General features: G+C 42.8%; 11 protein-coding genes across 11 annotated transcripts; 6 read left to right on the forward strand and 5 right to left on the reverse strand.

Annotated features, from left to right (window-relative positions):
- Positions 1-77: 77 nt before the first annotated feature.
- On the forward strand, positions 78-4,413 carry VTP01DRAFT_6390 (uncharacterized protein; the record flags this gene model as incomplete). The annotated part of the gene is made up of 19 exons (XM_069385286.1): positions 78-227; positions 280-450; positions 501-576; positions 652-929; positions 1,001-1,113; positions 1,174-1,209; positions 1,271-1,347; positions 1,418-1,617; positions 1,717-1,836; positions 1,910-1,974; positions 2,191-2,428; positions 2,478-2,523; positions 2,811-2,946; positions 3,016-3,286; positions 3,352-3,386; positions 3,449-3,530; positions 3,583-3,678; positions 3,739-3,844; positions 3,914-4,413. 19 exons carry the CDS (start codon positions 78-80, stop codon positions 4,411-4,413), a joined length of 2,796 nt encoding a protein of 931 aa, XP_069242763.1.
- Positions 4,414-5,012: 599 nt separating this feature from the next.
- VTP01DRAFT_6391 (uncharacterized protein) lies at positions 5,013-5,339 on the reverse strand (the record flags this gene model as incomplete). Its single annotated transcript, XM_069385287.1, has 1 exon — positions 5,013-5,339. The coding sequence occupies one exon, from the start codon at positions 5,337-5,339 to the stop codon at positions 5,013-5,015; it is 327 nt and encodes a 108-aa protein (XP_069242764.1).
- Positions 5,340-8,504: 3,165 nt separating this feature from the next.
- On the forward strand, positions 8,505-10,305 carry VTP01DRAFT_6392 (uncharacterized protein; the record flags this gene model as incomplete). Its single annotated transcript, XM_069385288.1, has 5 exons — positions 8,505-8,774; positions 8,827-9,245; positions 9,342-9,624; positions 9,804-10,097; positions 10,276-10,305. 5 exons carry the CDS (start codon positions 8,505-8,507, stop codon positions 10,303-10,305), a joined length of 1,296 nt encoding a protein of 431 aa, XP_069242765.1.
- A 313-nt stretch (positions 10,306-10,618) lies between these two features.
- On the forward strand, positions 10,619-11,499 carry VTP01DRAFT_6393 (uncharacterized protein; the record flags this gene model as incomplete). The annotated part of the gene is made up of 5 exons (XM_069385289.1): positions 10,619-10,784; positions 10,841-11,018; positions 11,083-11,194; positions 11,256-11,367; positions 11,426-11,499. 5 exons carry the CDS (start codon positions 10,619-10,621, stop codon positions 11,497-11,499), a joined length of 642 nt encoding a protein of 213 aa, XP_069242766.1.
- A 314-nt stretch (positions 11,500-11,813) lies between these two features.
- On the forward strand, positions 11,814-13,714 carry VTP01DRAFT_6394 (uncharacterized protein; the record flags this gene model as incomplete). The annotated part of the gene is made up of 6 exons (XM_069385290.1): positions 11,814-11,916; positions 11,980-12,213; positions 12,283-12,411; positions 12,473-12,733; positions 12,795-12,912; positions 12,967-13,714. The coding sequence occupies 6 exons, from the start codon at positions 11,814-11,816 to the stop codon at positions 13,712-13,714; spliced, it is 1,593 nt and encodes a 530-aa protein (XP_069242767.1).
- Positions 13,715-14,477: 763 nt separating this feature from the next.
- Positions 14,478-15,041, reverse strand: VTP01DRAFT_6395 (uncharacterized protein; the record flags this gene model as incomplete). The annotated part of the gene is made up of 5 exons (XM_069385291.1): positions 14,478-14,489; positions 14,563-14,634; positions 14,724-14,840; positions 14,889-14,945; positions 15,018-15,041. The coding sequence occupies 5 exons, from the start codon at positions 15,039-15,041 to the stop codon at positions 14,478-14,480; spliced, it is 282 nt and encodes a 93-aa protein (XP_069242768.1).
- A 649-nt stretch (positions 15,042-15,690) lies between these two features.
- Positions 15,691-17,658, reverse strand: VTP01DRAFT_6396 (uncharacterized protein; the record flags this gene model as incomplete). Its single annotated transcript, XM_069385292.1, has 4 exons — positions 15,691-16,954; positions 17,022-17,104; positions 17,157-17,211; positions 17,282-17,658. 4 exons carry the CDS (start codon positions 17,656-17,658, stop codon positions 15,691-15,693), a joined length of 1,779 nt encoding a protein of 592 aa, XP_069242769.1.
- Positions 17,659-18,982: 1,324 nt separating this feature from the next.
- Positions 18,983-19,652, forward strand: VTP01DRAFT_6397 (uncharacterized protein; the record flags this gene model as incomplete). Its single annotated transcript, XM_069385293.1, has 4 exons — positions 18,983-19,118; positions 19,172-19,333; positions 19,391-19,519; positions 19,591-19,652. 4 exons carry the CDS (start codon positions 18,983-18,985, stop codon positions 19,650-19,652), a joined length of 489 nt encoding a protein of 162 aa, XP_069242770.1.
- An 18-nt stretch (positions 19,653-19,670) lies between these two features.
- Positions 19,671-20,164, reverse strand: VTP01DRAFT_6398 (uncharacterized protein; the record flags this gene model as incomplete). The annotated part of the gene is made up of 3 exons (XM_069385294.1): positions 19,671-19,867; positions 19,923-19,959; positions 20,045-20,164. 3 exons carry the CDS (start codon positions 20,162-20,164, stop codon positions 19,671-19,673), a joined length of 354 nt encoding a protein of 117 aa, XP_069242771.1.
- A 1,630-nt stretch (positions 20,165-21,794) lies between these two features.
- VTP01DRAFT_6399 (uncharacterized protein) lies at positions 21,795-23,251 on the forward strand (the record flags this gene model as incomplete). The annotated part of the gene is made up of 3 exons (XM_069385295.1): positions 21,795-22,065; positions 22,139-22,253; positions 22,312-23,251. The coding sequence occupies 3 exons, from the start codon at positions 21,795-21,797 to the stop codon at positions 23,249-23,251; spliced, it is 1,326 nt and encodes a 441-aa protein (XP_069242772.1).
- A 353-nt stretch (positions 23,252-23,604) lies between these two features.
- On the reverse strand, positions 23,605-24,541 carry VTP01DRAFT_6400 (uncharacterized protein; the record flags this gene model as incomplete). Its single annotated transcript, XM_069385298.1, has 6 exons — positions 23,605-23,717; positions 23,782-23,898; positions 23,957-23,995; positions 24,055-24,192; positions 24,257-24,391; positions 24,448-24,541. 6 exons carry the CDS (start codon positions 24,539-24,541, stop codon positions 23,605-23,607), a joined length of 636 nt encoding a protein of 211 aa, XP_069242773.1.
- Between the last annotated feature and the right edge of the window lie 872 nt (positions 24,542-25,413).

A 25,413-nucleotide genomic window follows, 5' to 3' on the forward strand; every position in this document is an offset into this window, starting at 1 on the left:
CAATTGGGCCGCGGACCTGCATTGCATTGCCTGTGCTCTCCGCCAATTTCGGACCAAACCTTTCTCTTCTCGAGATCATGTCAGTTTCTCTTCCGGTGACGTCTACCGTCAATGGACACAGTAACGTGACCCAATGCTCAAGGATTTCCAGAGCGGCGCGATCTGCAGGAGAGAGGCAGGAGTCCGCGGCCATAGATAGTGAGCTAGAAAAAAGCTCGATCAGTCAAGTAAAGCGACGTGCAGTTTGGATATATACTTTTAGAATAACTGTAGTCGTAGGAAGAGACAGCTACCTACTCGGGTGGTCCTATAATTGCCCTAAACTGGATGAGAAGCAAAATTGGATGTGCATATTACGATGACGAATTCAAGCAGCTTTACGTTATGGATGATTCCTCCGAATCACGGCCTTTCAATATCGCTGTTTCACGCAAGTGCCCAGTTTTGAGAGTAAGCATGAATTGACAGTTTATCTTAACTGATAACTATCAGTGCTAGAGCAAATCCGACCAGACATAATTGTGCTTCCATCTGACATCGATGACCTACGCTGCGAGATAGATAATTTTTACAAAGGTATGGTTTTTGGATGAATACTGCATTCGCTAGAGATTTATCACAAACACCATGTCTGGCTTGACCTTTGTCTAGATGTGCATTTAGGACCTGTCCAGATAGAGACAATGTCCGGGAAAGCATTTGCTTATGAGGCTGGCAAGGCGGCTTTAGTGAATTGGCATATACAACGGAGAAACACCTCTGCTTCCTGCAGCAAAGACTTCGCCACGAGTTCTATTGATATAGACAGCGAGGATAAAAAATCTCATTATCTACCTGCAAGACTTTACTGCGAGGATCCGCTAGATGGCAGAAGACGGCAAGCTTATCTTGAACTTTCATCTACTGTTTCTTTCGATAGCAAGATTGCGGTCAGTCATATCGACAGAAGCCGTAGCGTATTCTTTGGAAAAGAGTACTGAGTAGTATAATATCTCGATAGATTGGCTGCATCGGAGCACTCTTGAGTTTCCTTGATGAAATGAAGATGACATGCGAGACTTACCAATGCGATCAATATGATCTTTTCCCTTTGCATCTGCGCAAGCTCGTTTGGTAACCATAGCGGCATCCGTTTTTTGGAAAATGGACTTTTCTAAGAATACTACATACCAGCGATCAATACATGCAAGTCTTTCCTGATACACAAAGGTAAATGGAGACAGAATAGAACAAGACAACATTATCTAAGTTGCAATTGTATCAACTCTAGAGCGCTTCAAATATTTGAGAAAGACTTTCATCCAAATGTGCATTCAAAGCGTTCGAAAGAAAGCTTATCGTTATTTGGTATGAGCAAACCAGCTAACGTACATGTCCGAGAATGGTTAGCAAGCTAAACATTACAGAAAATACTTAGGTGTCCTCGATCATACAGTCACTCCGTTAGGTCGGCATTTGCTAAATCTATGGCTACAGCATCCATCTTTAAATATGGATGTATTAAATGGACGGCATCAAGCTGTAGAGCTTTTTACAAAAAGCGAGATTTCAAGTACTATCAAGGATATTAAGAGTAGCTTGTCACATATAAAGAACATTGCCAGAGTGTTGAATCGAGTACGTGGAAATCAGGCAAATCCAAATGAATGGCAGCAGTTACTGCAGGTGAAGTCTATAATTGCGAGGAATGCTCAAAACGCTATGTGCATGCCACAGTCTAATCCTGTTTCTGTATCTGTAAACCTCCAGTTTGCTTGTTACTGTCTGCGCATCCGCACTGCTGTCTTTCAACAGCTTTCACAGCAAGATGTAACAGCCGTACCTATCTTACAGATGGTAACGTTAACAAACTACATGCATATTCAACTGTGATGGAGCATCCAGTTAACGCTTTTTTGTAAATATCAAGGTGCTTGAAAGATTTGACACGGACTGTCTGAAGACTGTAGTTTCGTACATTGATAATATGGTACGGTCTAGCCTGTTGTATCCTTGTTTCTATTACTTTGTATTTGACTCATTTTATAGATTGATTTCGGGAAAAGCTCCACGGAGAACCGTCTAATTGTCAAGAGTAACGTAGATGAGGTATCTCTATCGGTTTATGCATCGAGGAGATGCTCTTCGTGGATATACCGACATCCCATTTTACGCATTAGGAACTAGACAATATGAAAAAAATCTATGAAGATCTGGATTCGCTCCTCGCAAGTATAATGCAAACTTCAAAAGTCTACTTTTACTGAACAACTTTTATATATTGCGCAAAAAGCTTCAAGTAGCTGAAGAGATTTGTGTTGATTTACCTCCTCAAATGGCAGCCTTATGCAACGTAGTGTACTTTCCACAGCTAGGCTATCTGGTTACTGTTCCCTGCCTGACACAATATGCAAACATTATTGCCCGATTACCTGGATTTGATTTACAGGTTTGTGATGCCTTTTATATATGACACTCAAACTACTGACTCCTCTTAGTTCAGAACGGCCGAGAATCTTTATTACAAGAACAATCGCACTAAGGGTACGTTTAAACAAAATATCTACAGAATAAGCAAGTGGCTCATTAGTAATGCGACTATACTGTACTCTACAATTCTTTAGAGCTAGATGAATCTCTTGGAGATATACATGAGCTGATCATAGGTTTGTCAAGGCAAAGTCTTCTTTTTGAAGAAACACATTGACAATCTCCAGTAGACAGAGAAATTGAATTAATACAGGAGCTATCTGACCAACTCCTGCAATATAGCACAAGATTACTTGCCATGGCTGATATTTGCGCAGAGCTAGACTGGTAATCGATTATAGAGCTAGTATGCACGATCATAAAGGTTAATATATCACTCTATGCAAGCCTGATATCATTGTCGACAGCAGCCAAGTCGTATAATTATGTTAGACCCCGCATGACTACAGAGAATAAGATAATAATTGACCACGGAAGGTAATGGAGTCTATCTTAAGTCTATTTAATAACACCAGCGTGGACAATACTTACGTATCAAAATTCCAGGCATCCACTGCAAGAATTGAACGTCGACGTTTTCATAGCAAATGACACGCGGTTATACGGAGGCCACGGCTTATTTACTGAAACCAACGATACAACGACAATGCGCTCAATGGAATTGGGCAGCAGTGTGGATATTGTAGCTGCTGAAACCAGCCGAGACACACAGAGTAGCCGGTGCTCAAATGAGTCGAGCAGCGTCGCTCCAAAAGAATACAGCGTATGGTTGCTTTCTGGCGCAAACTTCTCTGGAAAAAGCGTCTACATACGACAAGTACGTACTGAAAATCTGATTAGATATTCAAAGATGAAAACATGGAGTAAATTTTTTTGAAAAAGGTGGCAATGATAACGTACATGGCGCATGTTGGCAGGTACATATGATACTCCACTCGTAAAACGATTCCCATTCAGTCTGATAGTTTGAATTCGTCAGCTTCGTTCCCGCAGAAGAAGCGGTAATAGGTTTGACGGATAAGATGTTTGCATGCATACAGACTGTTGAAAGCATTTCCAAGGTAATATTGATGTTTCCGTGACACTGTACACTTTTGGCTTACGCTATCGTAGCTGCAAAGTGCGTTTGCTCTTGAACTCCAGCAACTATCGCAAGCATTACGGTACGCTACATCAAGAAGCCTTATCATTATTGACGAATTTGGAAAGGTAAGGTAAAATCTGTTAGCATGAATATCTCGTGAAATAGGAACTAAAGTCAACATCCAGGGTACAAGCACCAACGACGGAGCAGCCTTGTTGTGCGCATCTTTAGATTATCTATTGTTGAAAGGTGTGAATTGCCCAAAAGTACTAGCAGTAACTCATTTTCATGGTAAAAAAAAAAAAAACATGCGGATTGTATTCTATATAGTTTTGTGAGCTGAAAATTCACGCTATTTAGACCTTATCTCACGAGGAATCATATTACCTGACAAGCACAAAATCGGCCTTCTGACAATGGAAATTATCCACCACTCGAAGACAATTTCTCTGGATGATCAGTCTATTACAGTTTCTATGTCTACAAACACCGCGAGAATGGGCGAGGAGGTTGTGTTTCTATACAAAGTACTGCCTTGCAACCGCCCAACTAGTTCGTTTGGAGCATGGTGTGCAAGTATCGCTGGACTTCCTAGCGATATTGTGCAAAGAGGTAAAATTAAACGTCGCACTTACATTCAATGGCTTGCTATGAGCGCTGAAATACATTTAACAGCCATGGATCTGTCTAGTATCATTGATAACGGTGGCAGCATATCGCCTGTGACAGCAGACGAAGCCGAATACAGAAAATTGGGCCGATTATATGAAGAATTCATGAACTTCCGAATAGATACGGAAAGTCCAGAATCTCTAAGCAGCTGCAAAGATATAATCAATGCTGTACGCTCTATCTTTTAAAATAAAGGTGGCCTCCTCGTGGGTTGACCAGGCGCATATCAGATGCAGCATGGAGAATCGATGTGAATAATGACGTAGTCGGAGTCCTCATGAACCATGATGGAATGCCTCTCATAACCATGCTTAATTTCGAGTTGCATTACGACGAAGCCGTTTGATTAGAGTCATATTAATATTATACTAAAGAATCTCTCTTCTTATCACTAATTACTTGAAAAAAATCGACTCTCTGTAATACCTTCCTGAAAAATACCTAATTCGCACTTTTGGAAACTGCATACTCGCTTTTCCATCCTTTTCGTGATGAAGATGAAGTTGTCCCGCTTTTGCGACTCTGGGACTGCTCATCGGGTACGACAAGGAATGTAGTTTTTGCTCTATGTTGGGATCGAAAAATGGTATCTATTTGTACTTCAACGACTAACATCATTGCTCCAAAGGTTCCTAAGTTAGGATACATCTGCAGCAATATTCTCAGGAAGTATATATAGGAGGTTAATGAAGCACTGTACAAGCGTTATGATCCATCAGTATGTTTACTGGCAGCTCAGTCGCATAGAGCTCAAACTCGGTCGGGCATGGCCGTTGACCGAGGTTTGTCAAGTAACGGTCAAGGATGTTGGCCCGAATGGTTGAAGATCGCCGTTCACGGTCATCGCAAATAGACTGACCGGTCGGTCCTTTGCCCTGTCCGCTAGGACCGTTTTATATTTTGCAACGAATTGTGGTGTTCTGTTTTGCGAGGTTTGTAAAAAGTATGCCTCTGAGATATCCACAGCAAAAGTCATAGGGAGGCTCGACTTCATAACTACATAAGCAGCTGGACGTTCCGGCGAAAAATGTAGCTCTTGCAATGTCTGCATATGCAAGGTATCTGTGGATTCTGTGATTCCGGTAAGACCGCAGGAGCATGCAGAGATAAACATTCATGAGTGTCCAAGTGGCCCTGAAATATCAATAGTAAACGTCAACAGCAACAACAACAACCACCCAAGGTATGACCTAAGATCCGTCGAAAGATACATCCATGAACACGTGGAGGAAAATACGTACTGCAAACACTCAATAAGATGCTACGTAAGCCTTCATATGTAATAATCGCTTAGAATGAACGGGGACATGAACGTTTACAAACGTGGCTCGACCGACTGTCAACGGTCTACATAAAAGGACCGTGTGCTGTAAGGCCGTTAGTTGCAGTCCTAAGAAGATGGCCTGTCCGTTTTGGGACCGGACCGATCTGTCATAGCCCGTTTGGAGCCTTACCGTCGCATAGTTAATGGAATAGGCATAGTATTATTTACCACCAAGTGGGAGAACATATCTTCATAAGACCGGCTCTATTTTTCCGTACACCCGGCATTTTCATCCTGAACGTCAACTCTTTTTCTAGCTGAAAACATAGAGGTTTGGGATTTGGCGAGCTCGCGCAGCGAGGAAAAAGCAAGCAATGTTTCGTCCTCGAGCGAAGCGAGAGCGAAACATGCTTGTCGTTTAAGAAAAAGAAACTTGAATTCGCCTTCCTAATTTAGCTACGCATTCCTACGTAGGTGTGAATCGCGCGAGAGGAAATAGAGAATGGTCTAAAAAATTTCCGTTCATCTTATTGGCCCCTAGAGCCCTCTAACTCGAAAAAAATGATTTGAGTGGATAGAGCACCGGCTTTTTGATGGAAAACTATAGTTAATTAATTTATACATCTTCCACACGCATTGGATGGAAAAGTGTACAACACGATATGGGACACAAAACTAATGTTCATTTTGGAGTTTGGCAGGCAGAAAGACACCAATCTGAGGATTGGGACCTTGAAAATTTTTGCATATTCAGCATTGTATATGACCTAGCCGATAACGAGCTGCGAGATAGACAGGAGTAGAGTTGTCAAAGCAAACTCTTTGGGTGGATAACGGACTACATTGAATGAGCAGCTAAATGTATATGTCCGTTAGGGTGGAAACGTGCTGTATATATCAGAATGAGTAATGGAGTGTATATATGAGGATTTAAAATGTTCAATTTAGGGATTAAGGGTTTATATTACGGAAATCCCCAGTGTCTTTGCGCGAAGCGCATCGCGACGAGGCTCCAGCACGTTCAGGAAATAAAGAGGTGAGTGCTACTGTTACGAACTTAACCGAAAATTACGGGCGTATGTGGGCGCCGCAACGCAGGAGCGCTAACATCAAATCAAAGAGTGGATTCCATCGAGCGCCTGTCTGAATGAACCGCAATTCGACGGCGCTGTGCTTGCAGTAGCGAAGCGGATGCAAAACCGCCGGAGAATGGAAGTTTATGAGGGTCAAGCAAGTCGAGCAAACGTCCATTTACTATCTTGCTTTGCACCGACTACTCGAATCACCTACTACTCGAATCTGATGAAAACATCTACGTCCCTCAAGACAAAGCGAAGCGAGACTAGCCGCAGGCCAGTGTTAATATAAAATTCTTACTTCTGTACCACTTTCCATGATGAATGAACGGAAATCCATTTCCACGATTTCCCTATATTTGCGCTCTTCCCTTTCTTCTTCAACAGAATATTCTTGTTATTGAGACCAAGGTACCATATTATCAGCATTGCGAGAATGGATCATGCTCCTGTATCCACGGTGCTCATTCAATCCTGCTAATATCAAGATATTCGTACCTTCCAGTACTTACCGAACACCATTGAATTCCCTCTTAATACTACCAGAAACATACTTCCCTTGGAAGACTGCGCTAATTAGATACTAAAGCCTACAAAACGAGCCTTCTCGAGATTGATAGTTTCTGAGAACTTGAGCTGTGTGCTTCCACGAAATAAACTGTCAGAGATAAGCAGAGTTGGCTTCAGTATTCATGCTCATATTTTGCTGCATAAGAAGTGTATGCTGTTAGGAGAGCATCGTCGGTTGAGGATAAATATGGGGAAGACGTACTGCTTGATCCAACAACGTGGAAAAACATTGTACACAATCGCAAGAATTCATAACAGATGAGAAGCTCTTCTATGAACGGATATTAAAGACTTTAAGGAAGCAAACTGTTTCATTTGGCTTTGAAATTGAAAATACCTGCTGCGCGTACATAAAATTGAATCACTCATTCCCACATTCCATTTTTCCTTTCTTTCGTCTCTTTCCAATTCCTCTTCTACCATTCTACAAATTTCGCTTTTACATTAAAGTAAGATACCTAAAAGCGGACTGTTGCCTCATGGATCTATCCGTAACTGACCTTCGTCTGGAAAGATGAATATTGATGACGATGATAGCGTTTTCAACCGGTACGCTTGCCAAGAAAATTAAGAAGCCCTGTTAGAGATCCTGTTCAAGGCTCTACAGGTTGGTGTAGCCATAAAGTTTACATATATTCTTTCGGCAATAGCTGAAAACGTTTACAGTCGAAGGAGACTCTACCCTCAATGTATGCGATAAACGGAAGGCAAATGAAGCCAGTAAGTTTTGGAAATGTGAAGTATGCTCATTAGTATCAGACTAAAATTATGCGCACAATTTCCAGCACTGTCTGCTATTGCTTCGTCATCCAGTGCGGCGTCCTCCAGTGCAGCGTCATCCAATGCATCTTTGCCACCCAAGAAGAAGTCAAAGAGGAAAAATTCGAACTCGCAAATGCCAAAAGAGATGCAAAACGGGCAGCTAAGCAAGCTGAGAAGAAGCCAAAGAAAACCATTATTAAGTGTGCCAGCTGTGGCAAAGAAGGACATTCAAGAAGCAGCCATAAGGACTGTGACAATTAAAAGCCGCCACGCCAAACTCTTACCATCCTCAAGAGGAAATCTGTGATAGTCAGTTCCCTCGAAAATACTTGCAAAGAGGCAGCGATCATACCCATTATCCGCAAATTTGTACTGCATGTCCGAGATGTCACTTATGCTGGATCTCTATTTGCGAACTAGTTTATTCTCGATTGCCTTCAAAACAACCGGATAATTCCTCCAATGTCCCACGATCTGTTCTATGCAATCTTCGCAATTGTCGCTTCACAAGGAACGATAGCACCCGAGAATATCAAGGAATGCTTCAACAGATTCAAGAAAGACTGTCCACATTTTGCGCCTGAACGTTTCAAAGGAAAAAGACTTTATGACGCTTATATCCGAGCAAGCAAAAGAGTATGAAGAGCTGGTTCGGTCACATGTAACAGCGAATTTCAAGCCGAAAACCATCCAATATCTTCTGGTGCGAGCGTCGGATGTCACGGATGCTTTTTATATTAAAAACGCTGCCACCTCGGAGAGAAGGGCCATCGTGTTATATGCCTATGAAAAGAGCACCGCGTCAAAAGATACTCTTTCGGTACCGGCAATTGTATCAAAGCTTGAAAAAGAGCAACAGAATGTTGTCAATGCCATTGTCAACGCTCCAAAAGTTGGCAATAATATTTACTGATTTATATAATTTGCAGATGGTTCTCAAGAAAATATCCCTTTCTAAACCGCTGTTTCAATCTCTCAAGGCGGCTATACGCAAGGCTATTACGTCAGATGGCACTCTTACTTTAGCCAAGAAGTTTACAACACCATTGCCAAGTGAAATATACGCCGAACTATCAGCCTTTATTGCCGACACAAGGAAGGCGCTCGAAGCCAAGACTTTCAAGCCCGAAAAACAGACAGACCCTAGGGAAGCTCGACGGTTTACCATATTTCCGGTTTACTCTTTTCAACCTCGACATGTCACGCTGGATAATCAATCATTTACAAAGATTCTCGTACAAGCTGGCATTCGTACCGCTAAAGATGGACAACTGAACCAAGCGAATGTTCGTCAAGAATATTTCAACGCCTTTAATACGCAGAAGATTGGGTTCCCCTACCTTGGAAAGTCTTACAGACGGAAAAAAAATTGTTTTGGTGAGCTCTTTAGCCATCTATTTCTGCCTCTTGCAAGATCGGATATGCTAATTAATGCAATATTTAGGGACAGTATTCGAACGGACGGTTACGATGTCCAGTTTATTTTTAAGAAGCCCAAGAAGGACAAGCAGGACCCTTTAAAGCCCTCACGGTTCCAGCATTTGCTTGCAAAAGATCCTGTCATTTGGGGAGTTGATCCTGGCATAAACCAGACCTTTGTCGCAGCAGCTGGCGGTGTGGAGGACCAACATCGCATTCGGAAACTTTCATCGAAAGAATACTACGACGTCTGTGGCTACAACAAGGCAACCGAAACCCGCGTAAAGTATTCCAAGCAAGATCCGCAGGTTAAACAAATCGTCGATCATATTCCATCAATGAAGACAGCAAGTTTGGATAACCTGAAAGCAAACATATCATATCGACTTGAAAATCACAGTCGTATTCGTGCATTTTTCGACCACGAATTCAGATAGTATTATAATGGTATTGAACATAACGATACATTGCTCACGTTAATTTGAAGGTTCAACAATTGAAATTCAAGACATACATCAATCGACAGAAAGCAACAACCGAGATTGTGAAGTTCTTGATCGGCGGCAGCAAGAAATATCAATCCATTACACCGCAGCCTCCAACTACGGAAAAGCTTGAGAAATGGCGCCCTCTATCTTCTTCTGACGGGGATAACGAGACTGCAAGATCTGTCATTATTGCATTCGGTAATGGGAGATTTGCACCAAAAATGCGTGGAACAGTGTCGGGTCCAACGAAGCGTATAAAGGCAGCACTTTTCCAACACTGCAAGACTTCGAAGGTAAGCTGGGAGAAGATAGGAATGCAATCGATATGACACTCTGAACTCTTCCTCCCTGTCTCGCTGTCAAATATGTATCGTAGATGAGTACCTGATATCTCAAACCTGTTCCGATATGTCAGCAACGCAGCTTGACCAATCTCAAACTTGCAGATCAAAAGCTCCATGCTGTGCTTAGGTGCAACTTCTGCAGGATGGTATGGAATAGGGATCACATGGCAGCCGTCAATATCCGGGCGGTTTTCATTCATATGGCGAACAACAATGATGACAGGCCAGACGTTTTTAGACGAATGTGCTAGCTTAATTCTAGCACATACTGTACTAGTTAATATAAATTATTACTATGGAACTAGAATGGATAGGAAAAAAGAGCCATGCTTTCCCCCAAGAATGTGATAGCTTATGCGGTTGCCTAGATTACCCTGAAGTGCTATTTGCCAAACTTGATTCGCCGAATTTGAGCACAGATTCCTTTGCTTGGCCCTTTCCTCGGCGTGTAAAGCACAGTTTCTTGCACAATGAATCTCTTCTTCGGCAAAGCAAAGTCAAAGACTACGGCAAAAGATGCGATCTATAAACTTAGAGAGACGCTTGACATGCTTGAAAAGCGTCAAACCTACTTGGAAACAAAGGCAAACAATGAATACAAGATTGCAAAGGCTAATGCCACCAAAAACCGACGAGGTAATTGCGCTGCAGACCACGTCTCCACCAGTCAATGTATCTGACGATGCACATAGTGGCCTTACTGGCGCTGAAGCGGAAGAAAGCATACGAAAATAACATTGAGAAAATCAATGGAGCACGAATGACGATCGAAACCCAAATGATGGCTATTGAGAATGCTAACGTCAACCTTGAAACTATGGGTGCCATGCGTGCAGGTGCGGAGGCTATGAAGAATATCCATGGATCCATGTATGTCTCAATTGCAGCAGGAAACGTAAACAAACTGTATACTTAATCGTCTCGTTTCTGATAGGGATGTGAACAAAGTGGATACAACGATGGACGAGATCCGTGATCAAATGGATATCGCAAACGAGATCTCAGAGGCTATTTCCAGACCTGGCTTGGGTGAAGAATTGGATGAGGCAAGTTATCTCGGTGATCGCGTTGTTTGAGAAAGCATTGCTGAAATGTACTGTTTGTTAGGATGAATTGCTGAATGAGTTGGAAGAACTCGAGCAAGAGGAGCTCGATGCCAAGATGTTGAATACACCAGCACCTGCCGTCTATACGCCAGATGTTCCTGCGCACGAACCAGGTATATCCATAACGTTGAAATACTTGTATCTCGGGGTTTGCTGATGATGTGTTACTAGGTCCAAAAAGAAGAGTGTCGGAAGACGACGAAGAAGCAGAGCTCAAGGCTCTACAAGCAAGCATGGCCATGTAAACCCTGCTATCTGCTCCTTTTTCTCATGTGCAAAACAATTTACCCCTCCTGTGAAATCCGAGGATATGTGCATTATATCTTTCCTCTCCTTGTCTCACTCTCCTATAGTAATCTCGTCATCTCCGTTTGTTACAATCCTTAACTAGCAAATACTTTCGTTCCTTATCGCCTTCCTTCTTTTTGTTGAATACACTCAAGTAAACGAGCTATCCCTGGAATCACAAGTGAAACCTTCATCTCGGAGTTTCCTTTTGATAGCTTGTTTATCGGCAACGGTGTAGCACTTGACACTTTGAGCTCATTGTGCGTTAGGTATGCTGCACACCTTGAAGCTGCAGACTGGAGACGTGACAACCGAGCTTACCTACGATGGACTCGGTCTGCGTATTGAAGGCGATGTCAAAGCAGTTCAGCGTGGTAAGTTTCAATTGTTGTCAATATTGCCTAGTGTTGCCTAGTAATCATTGTAGCAACCGTCAGCCAGCAAGCGTAGTGTTGCCGAATTGACCGTTGTGCCGATTGCCAAGATACATATTCTCAACTTGTATTTTGACGCAAATGCCCACTTGCTTCGGATACACACGCTCGTACCTCGTCAAGCAGCTTTACCCGATTCGCCTTTGGATCTTGTCAGTTTCCTATGCACAGTCAGCGACGACAAGAGCCAAGAAGCCGAAATATTTGCGTCTTCTGTCCTTGAGCACGTATACGAAGGTAAGAGATAATCAAAGTACGCATATCATATAAACACACCATGTAGTAACAATAATGCTTTTGTACTAGGCATCCAAAAGGAAAAACATCTCAAAGTGCTCATTAATCCATTTGGCGGTCAAAAACTCGCGACCAAGATCTTTAACGAAAAGGTCATGCCTGTGTTTGAATGTGCTAAGTGCAAAGTGGATGTACAATGTAAACGTTTATTTACTGCGTCATTAAGCTACAAAACTTACATACCTGAAATCGCTTGCAGACACGGAGCGTAAAGGTCATGCTGTAGATATTGCACGCGAATTAGATATCGATGCGTTCGATGCAATTGTTACAGTTAGCGGCGATGGTGTTATCCACGAAGTGCTCAATGGATTTTCGCAACGGCCCGACGCTCGTCTAGCTCTCAAGAAGGTGCCACTAGGTGTAATTCCTGGTGGTACAGGTAACGCGTTGAGCATCTGCTTACTTGGTGAAGTCTTGGGATTTGATCCAGTATACACAGCACTCCAAGTCATCAAAGGTAAAAATTCTACTTTACATCCTAGTCGAAATATAGTTGTGCTCATAATTTTGATATATAGGCAAGCCAATGGCTTTTGATACCTGCTCTGTGACCTATGATGATCATCGTTATTTGTCATTCCTTTCGCACAATTATGGTATCACTTCATACGCTGATTTGGCAACCGAAAATATGCGGTAAGGGTTTTAAAAGCAAAATATGCAAATGGTATTAACTGCAATCGGTACCAGATGGATGGGTGATGCACGTACAATCTTAGGTCTTTTGCAGCAGATGCTGGCTCGGCAGACGTATTCCATGGAAGCTGCATTGTTGATTGAAGAATCGTCGAAAGACAAGATTCTTGAGGGGTTCGAAGAAGCACGTGCTCCCTCTTCAACATCTGCAGAACGCAACGTTGAGCCTAGTGATGGACCTATCGAAGATACCATTCCTGATATCTCAGAACCTGTGCCTCATAACTGGACAAAGATCAGCTCGGACATCTCGTTCTTCTTGACTAGCAAGACACCTTGGTTGGCTAGAGGCATGCTCAGCCATCCTTGCGCGCTGCCCAATGACGGCATGCTAGATTTATTGCTTGTTCGCGGCAACAACAGTCTTCTGAAAGAGCTGGAAATCTTTGGCAAAGTAGAAAAAGGAAATCATTTGGATTCGGATGCTGTAGAATATTACAAGATCAAGGCATTCCGCTTGACACCTATTGAAAAGAAGGGCAAAAAGGCGTATGTAGCTATCGATGGCGAGCACGCGCCTGTCAAGACTTTCCAAGTCCAAGTCCATCCTGGTCTGGGTACAGTTCTCAGTCTGTATGGTAACTACGCCAACCAGCGCACATATCGTCCTTCGTTCCGGCGCAAAAAGTCGTCAGCATCTGGTGCGAGCAAACTGCGATCTAAGCTTGTGTATATCATTTCTCTCATCAAGAACTTTGGAGATGCTTTGCGCAAGCTTTTTAGGAGACAAGGCTTCTCTTAAGTATACGAGTACAGATTACTTTTAGCCTTAATAAACAACGCACAATTAATACCCATTGCACTCCTTGGCAATACTGCTTTTCAGTTATGCTCTGACATGGAACTGATGGATATCTGTATATTTCATTTGAAAAATAGTTATTCATGGCCCCCATCAGTATAGCAGTCTGGATTTATCAACAGCTTGTACACTATTCGTAGTCTACTACGAAACGGCATGTGCATTCATAGGTTGTATGGACTCGGGGGTAAAAACGCTCTGGAAACAATGCAAACTACAGCAGTTCATTGTAATGTGCTATTCGACCCAACAGCTTGATAGGCAATAAATACATACTGGTCGCCATTGAATATCACACTCGTTGGTCAGCAAAGGCGATACCCACGGCAGACGCGGTATCCATCGCATGATTCCTTTATGAAGAAACAAGTTTATTGTTATCCGGCTTTAAGCGGAAAAACAATGTATTATAAAAAATACATCTTTAAGGAGGGCGGCGCACCAGCAGGCACCACCCGGGAGGAGGGATGCTTCTACATACAGAGAGGAGATTTGCTTGGATAGAATGATATGCACTTGCATTTCTCTTCATTATTTCTGTAGAAGATGAAGAGAAAAAAGAAATGTAGGAGGATTGCTCATTTTATAGGCATCTCAACAGAAACTTTCCTGTTATCAGAGACAGTGCTTTACATCCCGGCAACTTCGAATGTTGTTTCACAGTACAATATCTTTTGTGAACCGGTCCAGTAACATGTAAGGTCTACAAATCTTTCTATGTTGTAGTGTAAGTACAACGCTATTTGGAGCTTTCGATTCCTCCAGGAGTTTCCATGGAACGTGCTTACCTCTGAGCCAATTTTGTAGGTATTCAAAAGTACACTTTGGATAGTGCATTGCGCCGAAACAGACTCGCGTGTCTATCCCAATCCTGATTTTGCACGGGCAATCGAAGTTCCAGGTTTGCTGTTAACAGCAGGGGATAGTATCTCTAGGTCATTGGATGCACCTTATTGATTACTTGCAGTTTTGAAGATTCGTCGATATTGGGGATAGGGAAGCATACATGCAACAGGATTTGTGGTGTCGAAATTGTTGCTGTATCATGCAGCTTCGCCATCTTTGTCTGGGTTCCAGAGCCTTAGTCTTAAGATCACGCATTGTAGGCGAGAACGATCCGGATGTGAGAATAGGACGATGTATAAAGTCGGCTATCAAAATGAGATGCAATCTACTTTGTAATGCATATATCAATTGACAGCACTCGATGATAATATACCGCAATATGACATGCAATACGTACGCATCGGCCCTGTTGTAGATGCATAGTCTGCTGGAATGTCGAAAGGGATCGGTTTCATCGCAATGGTTGCAACGTCATTGGTGCAGTATTTGGAGGCATAACATTAAGTTGGAGACGAAATGCTGAAGCGATTATCGAAGAAGAAATTCGCGTTGATTCATCTTTCGAAGCTTTTATACGAATGCAGAGAAAAAAGGGTCATGGAAACCTATGCGAAAGCTTGACGTTCCTGGATTTTAGCGATCCAAAAGGAAATCGAGCAGCAAAGAAGGAAGTATCACAAAGCGTTGGATCTTTCGCGTGCTAGGTTCAATAAATTTCAGGTTGAATTCGACGTTTGGGGAATATTCTTCAGTAAATTCGAGGCGTTGTGCTACTCGCTTGGCCTTCATAAACCTCCATTCCACGGCGGTTTATTCAGACCTGCGCTTGCCTAAATTCAAGTGTATGAGGCAAAGCGTGCGATAAGTGTTCAGCCATCAGCACCTTCCCCGTTGTCAATATCATTGATCTTTCTCCATGATGACGCTTTTTCAGTATAGAAACTCCTGAATAAAATGATGCCAATGTCTGTTGACATTTCTGGATCTTAGTAGCAAGCAGGAAATCGTCGATAAAACAGGAAGTCGTACAAAATGCTGTTTCTTTAGTATGTCAGTGATTTTCTTGTGAACTATTTATTGAAGTAGAATTCGTTCAGATCGCGGATTTCTCTGAAGGGTATTTGTTTCTTGGTAATATATTCATTTATGGCTGCTTTTGCCATCATGGCTGTATGGCGAAGGGAAGAATACCATGTCAGAGGAAACATTGGTACTGTTGCCGGACCTGCTTCTCCACCCAGCACCGCTCCAGCATCGAGGTTTCCTTGTACACAGACTTGGGAATAGGTGTGAGGAAAACGTTGTTGTACTTGATCCAAAGACAAACAAGGCTCGCTTTCGCGAAATAACGATCGTGCGTATTCGTATTCTTTGAAAGCAGTGGAAAGCGCCTTGAGCCGTCGTTTAGTTACATCTTCCGATTCCTCCGGGTTGGCCATTAATTTCTCCAACTGCTGTTTCGCAAAGGCTTGTAGACAATTGAATTGATGGAAATGTACGAGTGATGATAAACGGAGAGCAATTGTATACAGTTCTTTATGTTCTGTGAGGTTCTTGAGTTTGTGGATAACTGAGTCTGCAAATGGATGGAACGAATCCCAGTTTTCCTTGTTGAATGTATTTGCCAATCGATCAGCATAGAAAAAGCTGAGAACATAATTGCACATGGCATGAAGGTGGTCGACTACTTTTTCAATGTCGCTAGATGCACTGTCGCCACGGCGTTTGTATGCAAAGGCCAGCTTCCGGAACATTTTTGCGAACATTCGAAGCTGACCCGGCGTGTCCGAATCTGGGGCCGTAGCAGCTACCTTTGGAGCTTCTGGGGGTTCTGTTGTCGGCTGTGATATGGTGGGTGATGGTGCAGATATTTTAAGGGCTTTAGGAGTGTCTGTTTGCTGTAGTGGAGCCGACGAGGAGGCAGGTGATGAAACAGCTGCTGGAGATTCTGTCGACGTTGCTGTTGTTATTGTTTGCTGTGTTTGTTTCTGCCGTTTACTTTCTTTCTCCACAACAGGACTTCGTTCACGTTTCTTCGAGTGTTTTGATTTTTCAGTGCTGGAAGATGTTGAACGACGCTGTAATGACGGAGATGGGACCGCTGCTGAACCCCTTGGTGTTGGATGTGATGGGATGGTTGCCGGGGAATTATACCGCGCTCGATCTTCGCGACGATCGTCCTTCATTGTAATAGGGCTTCCTTGCCGCTCCTTTTGTGACCTTCTTGTGTCATTCAATGACATTGAAAGTTGTGAAGGATTGGCTGCTGTTGAATTGAATTTTCCTTTGCTAATATTAAGTTTTAGTTTAGGTTTAAAGCAACGCAAGTTTGTTCTGCTCGAGATCAAAAAAAGTGCAGTGTTGAGCACAACATATCTATACCAGAAAAAGAAACACTTACCTCTCAAGATTTGGAGCCTTCATCTGCAGAATAGGATCATTTTCGAGTGATGCCACCAACAATTCTTTACACCGCAGTAAATCCTGGGACGCGAGTATTGGCGAAAGAAAAAATAACTAGAACTTGGTCCCTTACCGCAGACAGTAATTTGTACTTGTATGTTTGTGTAAGCGCGTCGTAATCTGCTTCACTGCAAATAATATCATGTTACTATAAGCTTTTCTGTTTTACAGCACAAGGAGTGCATTGGATATACGTACCCTTCTTTGCCCTGAGGACGTTGTATAGGAGTTCTGTCCACAGTCGGTACATAGAATGGATCCGTTACCATGTGTTCACGCTTGACTGCTTGCGAGAATTCCACTTGAGCATCAGGAGGTTGTGCTCCCCAACCACGGTATAATCGTTCCAAATCGAGTTCGCCGACTTCACCGGGCTCGTTAAGTTCGCCTGGCTCACTTTGCTCGTCGAGCTCATGGAGCTTTCTTGCTAACTTTGGAATAGACGAATAGTAACTGTATTGCGGATCATGTCTGAAAGTGAGTGGTTGCGTTCGGCCCATTGTCATGGGTAAACTAGCGAGATTCTTGTCGCAAAGCTCGGTAAGCCTGTCGATATTAGTCTGTTCAGGCGGCATTGAATGGACAGAGAACTAGGAATCAAGTGAATACAAGGAACAAGACAGAGCGGGGAAGGACCCAAAAGCGGAGGTTCAGCAACTGATAATTGCAGCTATTCAACAACAGCAGCATTGAAGTTCAAGCGTGTAACTGCATTCACCAGGCCTCCAGTGTGCAAATACTTACATTGTCTGATGTTCATAACTTCTCTCCTGAGATACTTGCTGCATAGATCCGTGTTCTATTCCGGCAGAAACGCGTTTAAAATTCTTTTTCGATACGTCGTATAATCATATGAACCTTTAATCTCACCATTATATATAACAAGCGCTTCGCTCTCTGCGCTAGGTTCGCTGAAGCTCATGGCTGGTCCGAGTCTGTAGAATAAATCCTCATAAATCGATGTTTGAGAATGCTACACCTAGCATCTAGCTTTTGCTGCTTCGAGACAAATCCGCAAACCATCTTCTTATAGTTAGCAGTAGATTTCTAGTAAGACTTCTCCCGTCAACTTTCAAGTCTCGCTATTTTCGAGCAAAGTCCTGTAACCGAGGCCTTGAAATTATCGAGGATACACAGTAATAGTGGAAGGCTGTCCTGACTGCTTCCTCCAAGATCAACGGTTTCGCGCCTCTCCTTCTTCTTTTCTTCCGCTTCTACATACTATGATGAATCACTTCAAGTCCTCTGTCGTGCTTTTATTTTTTTATTGTAACAAATCGACCCCACGGGTGAAAAGTATATCTACTAGTTTACTTTGCTGCGGTGGACACAAACTGATATGTACAGAAACACTATGTGCGCGGTCTAATCCCTTGTAAATTCGAGGATTACCCTTCGGGATGTAAGTATCAACTATGATTACGCAGTAGTAGCGCAAGGTACTAACATATTGCTCTTATGAAATTCCCTTGTTCCCAATCAACTACATTTGCTACTCGCTCTTGACTTCTTCATATTCATTCCTGTATTGTCTCCTTTGTAATTTAACTTTGATGATCTCTTTTTAATATAGAGATAATAAAGATAATATTGCATACTAGCATTTCCTAAACCCAAATCGAGGAAAAGCGCTGCTCTTAGCTCTCTTTATTTCCGTTTGTGCAGGTATAGAGGTATGAATCGAGCGGATAGAGGTGGGTCCTATGTATAGTACGGAAATATAGTTGATGCAGAACCAGCGAAACATTTACGTTAATGCATTTCATTCAAGCTTGCAAAAGTATATTCCTAAATATGCCAGTGCGTCCGCAAATCTCATATCAAAAACCAATAATTTTTTGGTGCACGTCGGAGCGACTTCCAACGTGAGGTTGGTTGAATTCAAGCGCCAGGCAGTCTATGTCAAGGATGCCAGGCAAGTATACAGTTGGACTCATCGCACGCAGCAACTTGACAAATTCCGCAGGCTCTCATAGTAAAAAGCCTTCAGACCGGCGCGATTCGCTGAAGCAGCAGCAGCGCAAGAATTCAGCTGGTTAGTTCACGAACTTTCCTAACGCCATTTGAAAGCTCAATCGAACTGAATAGGCAAACAGAAGGATCAGCAGCATTCAAGCATTGCAAGGAACACACAGCGAGCTAGCACGCCTCCAGTTGGACCTCCAGCTCCGTCTCCACACGTACCCGTTCAGCATACTGTAGGTCTGAATGGTTTCAACAGCGCTGAAGTAAAACAGTTTCTACATCAAAGTAAGTGCCTTTTGATATACTCTGAATAGTCCACAAAAACTCAAGTGTCGATGTTAGGATTCTCGAATACCCTCTCTGCTTATCACGATACTGAGCTCGACGCATCAGCGCGCCCAGAAAAGTACGAAAGCCAGGAGAAAGCCTGGGGAAATAAAGGCGGATCAGGCCCATTTTGGAACCAAAAAGGTATTTGATCAAAGCTCCATGTGGGCACTTGTATATCAGCTAATTCGCTGCTGTGTCTTTATGCTATATAGCAGGTGTAATGGCATCCGGTGTTGACTTCTTGACGGAGCTAAGCAACCTGGGATCAAAGTAATAAAAGCAACGTTCGATCCTAATCTGTTTCCCATGGCACCTCTCGAGAGACCTTGACCTTTTCAACAATGTATCGCCCTTCTTTGTATTTTTGCTGCCTTTCAGCAGCGTGAAGATACTTCCAACCCAATCTCGCATTGCAGATATTGCAGGTAATGTCTGCCACAGTGTGCATCCCCGTCATCAGCATTCGTTCCTCTTTTGTGCCCAGCGTCACTGTCAAAAATGGGGTTGAGCAACTACAAGCTTCCTAAAGCAGAGTAAACGTTACCGTTGACAACGCTTGTCACAAGGAAAGCTGGGCCGTACTGTCAAAACCAAAGTTTCTGCTCGTTAGCAATACTCTCTCCCCTTATTCTTTCTGGGCTGCGCCGTGTAGGCCGTTTCGCTTACCCTGCCTTGGAATGCTCTTGAAATGACATCGCCATGTTTTGCAATGTGGCTGTGGCAATTGCTGCAAGTATAGATCCGCTCTGGGCCTTCAAAGTATGTTGTGTGTCGAAGTTTGGGCATAATAAGACTTGGTATTTCTTCAAACGGAAGCAATGTGCAATTCGGTCAAGGCCAACCATAAATGCAGCATCTGTTGAGCATCACATGAGCATATGACACTTCGGGTATGACAATACATCTGTTTACAGCGGCCAACTATAAAATAAAGACTATCAGGGAACAGCGATCATTAAATTCGATTTATTTGATTGACTGACCATTACATTTTCATTCGACATCGATTGCACCTATGCATGCATTTATCATACCGATAATGGATATATGAAAACTGGACAGGACTTCATATAGTTCTTGTAGCAACTTACTGGTGACGCAATTGCTCCCAAAGATCTTATCATATAATTAATTACAAAGATACGCTATTGTAGGTCGAAACGCATATGCAATAACCTTTGTCAGAGAACTTATCGATATAGTTTCATGGAAATTGAGGAAGTGCTATATCATAAAATGAGCATTAAGACTAGTGGCTCTTTTGAGGGCATCAGGTATACTAATAGGTATGCAATGTCATCGCCGTGTGGCATATCCGCTGGCAATACTTGCTGATTGTATACCTACCTTCTTTTATTCCAGCAACAGTCTTCCAAAAAGCTATCGGCCACAGGACTACATCAATAGGCTGGCTGAAGAAATTTCCTTATACAACATAGTCCATATGGGTATCGTTTTAGTTTCTCTCATGTTTTACGTGCAAATGCTGCACACTGCCCGTCGTCTTACCTGGAATAACATTATATAATAAATATAGAAACGTTACTGGTCGGGCACCCGATAGATGAAGCACACTGTGCTCTAGGCCTTTCTGATTGATGTTCTTCCATTAAAGGATCAACAGCACGCACCAATCTCATCTCAACGAGGCTTATCCACAGCTGACAGAAGCTTGGTCGTCAACTCCCCTTTGCTCGCACACATCTGGCACGGCACATGAATCCTCCCAATACAGTATCGGATACATTCCTCAACAGCTTGAGAGCCACCGTTAATTTATCATCATTTCCATCAGGAGGTAGCGGTGTAGTGCTGGATCCAGTTCTCCAATAAATGGTGCGTTGCAACAATGTTGGCGTCTTCCTTTTCTTGGTTCGTACTCGCCAAAAAAAGGAATACAATTGTGTTAAGATCCTGAAGTATTGTAATTTTGAAGGATGAGTAATAGAAATGGAGGAATAATCATATTAAGAAGAGGCAAGGACAACCAGCGCACAGATTTATAACATTTAGTGCCTTCATGAGACAGGTAAGATGGGCAGCCCGTGAATTTCACTTGCGGGGATTCATCCAGGAACGATCGTTTGCCTTTTAGGGTCAATTCACACAGAATAATCAAATCAGTTCCAGACTTGGTGCTATACAATAGACATCTGTTAAGCATGAGATTTATTGCACCGCAATGCAGCTGCTGTAGTACACCTGCCATGCAAGCGCCCTTGAACTGGTTGTAAGATTGTTCCCCAGCTGAGTTACGTTCGATTCAAATCTGGAGACGAATTACTTAGGTTAAAAGTTCAGTGTAACCTTCATCCGACCTTTGTACGACATGTTCCCAGTGGTATGTGCTAGACCGTGTAAAAAACATTCAAATTTGCCACTTCTTCTCTTTCTTTTCCTTCTTCTCTGTTCGACCATGGCGAGTATACGACCAGCTATTCGCAAATTGCCGCCCCAGGCAGCTATTGCCATTCTAAAGAAAGGCTTCGTATTACCTGCACCCGCGGCGCGTTTGTTGTTCAAGGATATCCTGCGACCCGAGAAATGGCACCGAAAATGGATACGCAAAGTTCGATACAGCGTTGGATGGTGGGGTGCCTGGCTTGGCGAGAAAGTTTACAAACTGGACGATGAGGCACTCTTGGAACGCATCCACAGCGCCGACTTGATATTGTTTCATGTCCATGGTAAGTTGTCTTCGCTGCATTGTGCAGTTATCAGTTAATAGCTACAGCGAAACTAATCATTAATCCTCCATAGGTGGCGGTTTCCGTATTGGAAAATGCACCATGTTTATGGATACCTATGTTCAATTACTTCGCGTATTGAAGGAAAAGTACAACATCGACGCTTTGATCATGTCAGCCGAGCATAGGTAGATCTCGATTTTAATTTCTTCTCATTTATATAAGACTAACAAGCGACACTTTAAGACTATCACCTGAATACAAGTATCCTGCACCATTGGAAGATGTTGTGCGCGCTTATGAGCACCTAATCACGCACTTAAAGGTCGATCCCAAAAAGGTGGTTGCACTGGGCGATAGCACCGGAGCTGCTATGATTTTGGAAATGCTTTTTATCACCCACGACCCCAGCATGTTTGAAATCACCACAAACTATCCTGAGGGCCAAACCGCCGATCCTGTACCCGAGCTTCCAAGACCAGCAGCCTTAGTTATGAGCTCGCCACTCGTCACGGAGCGCACAGACTCCAATTCATGGATGGAAAACACAAAATACGATTATATCACCCAGTATACTGCCAAATTAATTATTAAAGACTTCTTCGAATCGCCCGGCAAAAATATGCTACCTGATGCAACCCAGCATCTGGGTGTTGCGCGACTTCAGAGCGGTTACCGGGCGTTTCTACCCCAAACTCTCATGTTCGTCGGCAACAAAGAAGTGCTCCGCGATGATGCGTTGGAAATAGCTTACAAAGCCGAACAAGATGGAGTACCTGTGGAAACCGTAATCGAAGACTGCGTGCACGATTGGTTTTTCGTGCGCGAGATTGTCAAGGACAAGGACATTATCAAGAGAGCAGATGAAACTTTTGCAGAATTCTGCTACCGCACGGCAGTTGCTCCTCGCCGACTGAGCAACGACAATGTATCATACTGTCCTATATCAGAAGGATTGGCTGCTGTTCCAGAGGAAAATGATGGAGAAGAAGAAAGCGACGATTCGTATTATGAAGAATTCCACGATGCATCGAACATCGATCTCGAATTCGCTGACAGCTCATCGATGAGTGCAGTGACAACAGATATGGAGTCTTTCAGCACACAAGACAAGTCATCCTCTAAAAGAACAACTCTGTCAGATCCAAAGTCATCTTCCAAAAGGACGATGACTATTTATGTTTAAGGTAAATTTTCAAATATCCCCAAACTTTGTTCCTCTCTTCATTTCGTCCAAGTTTTTGTGTATATTACTATTTTCGTTTGAGTACAGTAAATTTAGCATAAATCATTTATTAGTCCTCTTGAGTGATTTCTTTTGCCTTCGTTGATCAGATATGACATTCATAAATTCCTTTAAGAAATGAGTATGTCATATATGATATACAATATGATTCTCGGTACTGAACAACCTTTAAGATTCATATGGCATTCATCTTACAAAACTCAGAAGAATGAAGCAACAGAAAACTGTATTCACGGTTATCGGTGATCGCGGAAAGCTAGCATGCTTGGGTTTTGTTACTGCGTTTGAATCAATTAAAGTGAAGGGATTATTTTCGATGATGTTATGATACGATCGATTTTCTGATCTGTTGGCTCAACAGGGATCTTTCCAACTTGCAGTATCTGTTTCTGAAGGGCGAGCCCGACTACGAACCATATGGAGTGAGCTGCCACGAGCGATTATACATAGAGTACGCATTGGAAAATTACCAGTTTTTGGCGGATTGCGATTATTTTTGATTGCCCATTCATGACATCGACGTATGTAGCGGTCGTAGTATCCTTTTCCGTGACCAATACGGTTACATTCTTCGTCAAACGCCATGGCTACAATGCAGGACATGTTACTTTTGCGAATTCGGCTCCATGGTATAAAAAATCTTACCAGGTACAAGAATCAGATCGAGACCATTTTTTTCCAGTGCTACAAGTAATCCGTTACTGGCTATGCTTTTGAAATAAAGAGGAATAAAGAAATTTTACCGTTTTCCATTTCTCGATCGAGAGGCGGCTCTGGTATATTCCACCTGTTGACAGGCAGGCTAGTGTATTCCTCCCAGGACTTTAGTCTCACCATATCCATCACATTCTTTGTACAACGCGGTACATAGCATGTTTTGTCTTAGAAACAGTCGTTAAGATGATCGATTTTCCATTGCATCCTTGTCTTTTCATCTTCACGCACCTTTCGAGTGCAAAAGTAGCTGTTCAATAATTGCACGTGTGTCTATTTCACCGTTGGGCATGCTAATGTACACACTAATCTTCTTGCTCGTTTTCCATTCTTCAAGCTCAAACAACTGCTTGACAACAGCCTCGGCTAGAAACCGCGTCGTAAGCAGCATGAAGTGGTAACGGATGAACCGCAGACATTACATTCAGTTGCAATGGTAGCACCGGGAACTGCTTGTAGGAGAGTATTGAGCTCTTTACGCAAAGCACGCTTCAAGCTTACGACCGCGGAAGGCATGTGGGGATAACACAATTCGTACCTGAACGGAAAAATTACAGATGTTTTGCGTTGGTCCTTTTTGTACACTGTTCCCCGCGAACAACTTTTCGAGATTTGACGCCAGCCCCAGGTGGAAACACTCTAAGCGAAGACCTGTGAGGGTACCGCAAAATCACCAATATAATGCGCACGTCTCTGCTGACGTACTTGATTATTCCTGACGAGTGTTGATAATGGAAACACAGACGCACTTATGCAAGACGTATATGTGCGATATGATAACAGGCAGGGAATTAAGTCTTATCAATAAGACATATGCTTACTACGATCCATTTTCTTATGTTCTTCTACTTTTTCCGCGTAGGGAATTAGGATTGACGGTGTGAGCATATAGCAACATAATTACATCGAGCCGTCTGATAATGACATTGGGTATGAACCGAAAGAACGTCACCGTGGAGAAAAAAATGATATTGACGAAGGAGAAGGTGCTGTTGATGGCGGAACGCTTATCCCACGCTTAGCCTCAGAAACTTCGATTTAGGCGAGCGCAGGTCTGAATAAACCTGGAAATCGACGGCGGAAGCAAAAATTGCCGGAGGATCGAGGGTCAAGAGAGCCACACGAGTCTATCCCGGTGTGGTATGGTGACAGTAGCAAGTGATATGCGAGAATAGATAGAGACAGTAAGGTACTGTGAGGCTCTTGTAAGGTTCTTTATTAGGTCACCATGACTTTATATACTTCTATCTATTCATTTCTTAGAGATGGATCAAATCTACACTGACATCATGGAAATCGATTGATCTTTCATAATATTTACGAAATTCCCTTTCCCACAATCATTGAAAAGTACAACACATATCCTAATCAAAAATTAATGTGCAATA

The sequence above is a fragment of the Rhizomucor pusillus genome (genome assembly GCF_041956525.1).
Source record: "Rhizomucor pusillus strain CBS 183.67 unplaced genomic scaffold VTP01scaffold_3, whole genome shotgun sequence".
NCBI classification, from domain to species: Eukaryota; Fungi; Mucoromycota; class Mucoromycetes; order Mucorales; family Lichtheimiaceae; genus Rhizomucor; species Rhizomucor pusillus.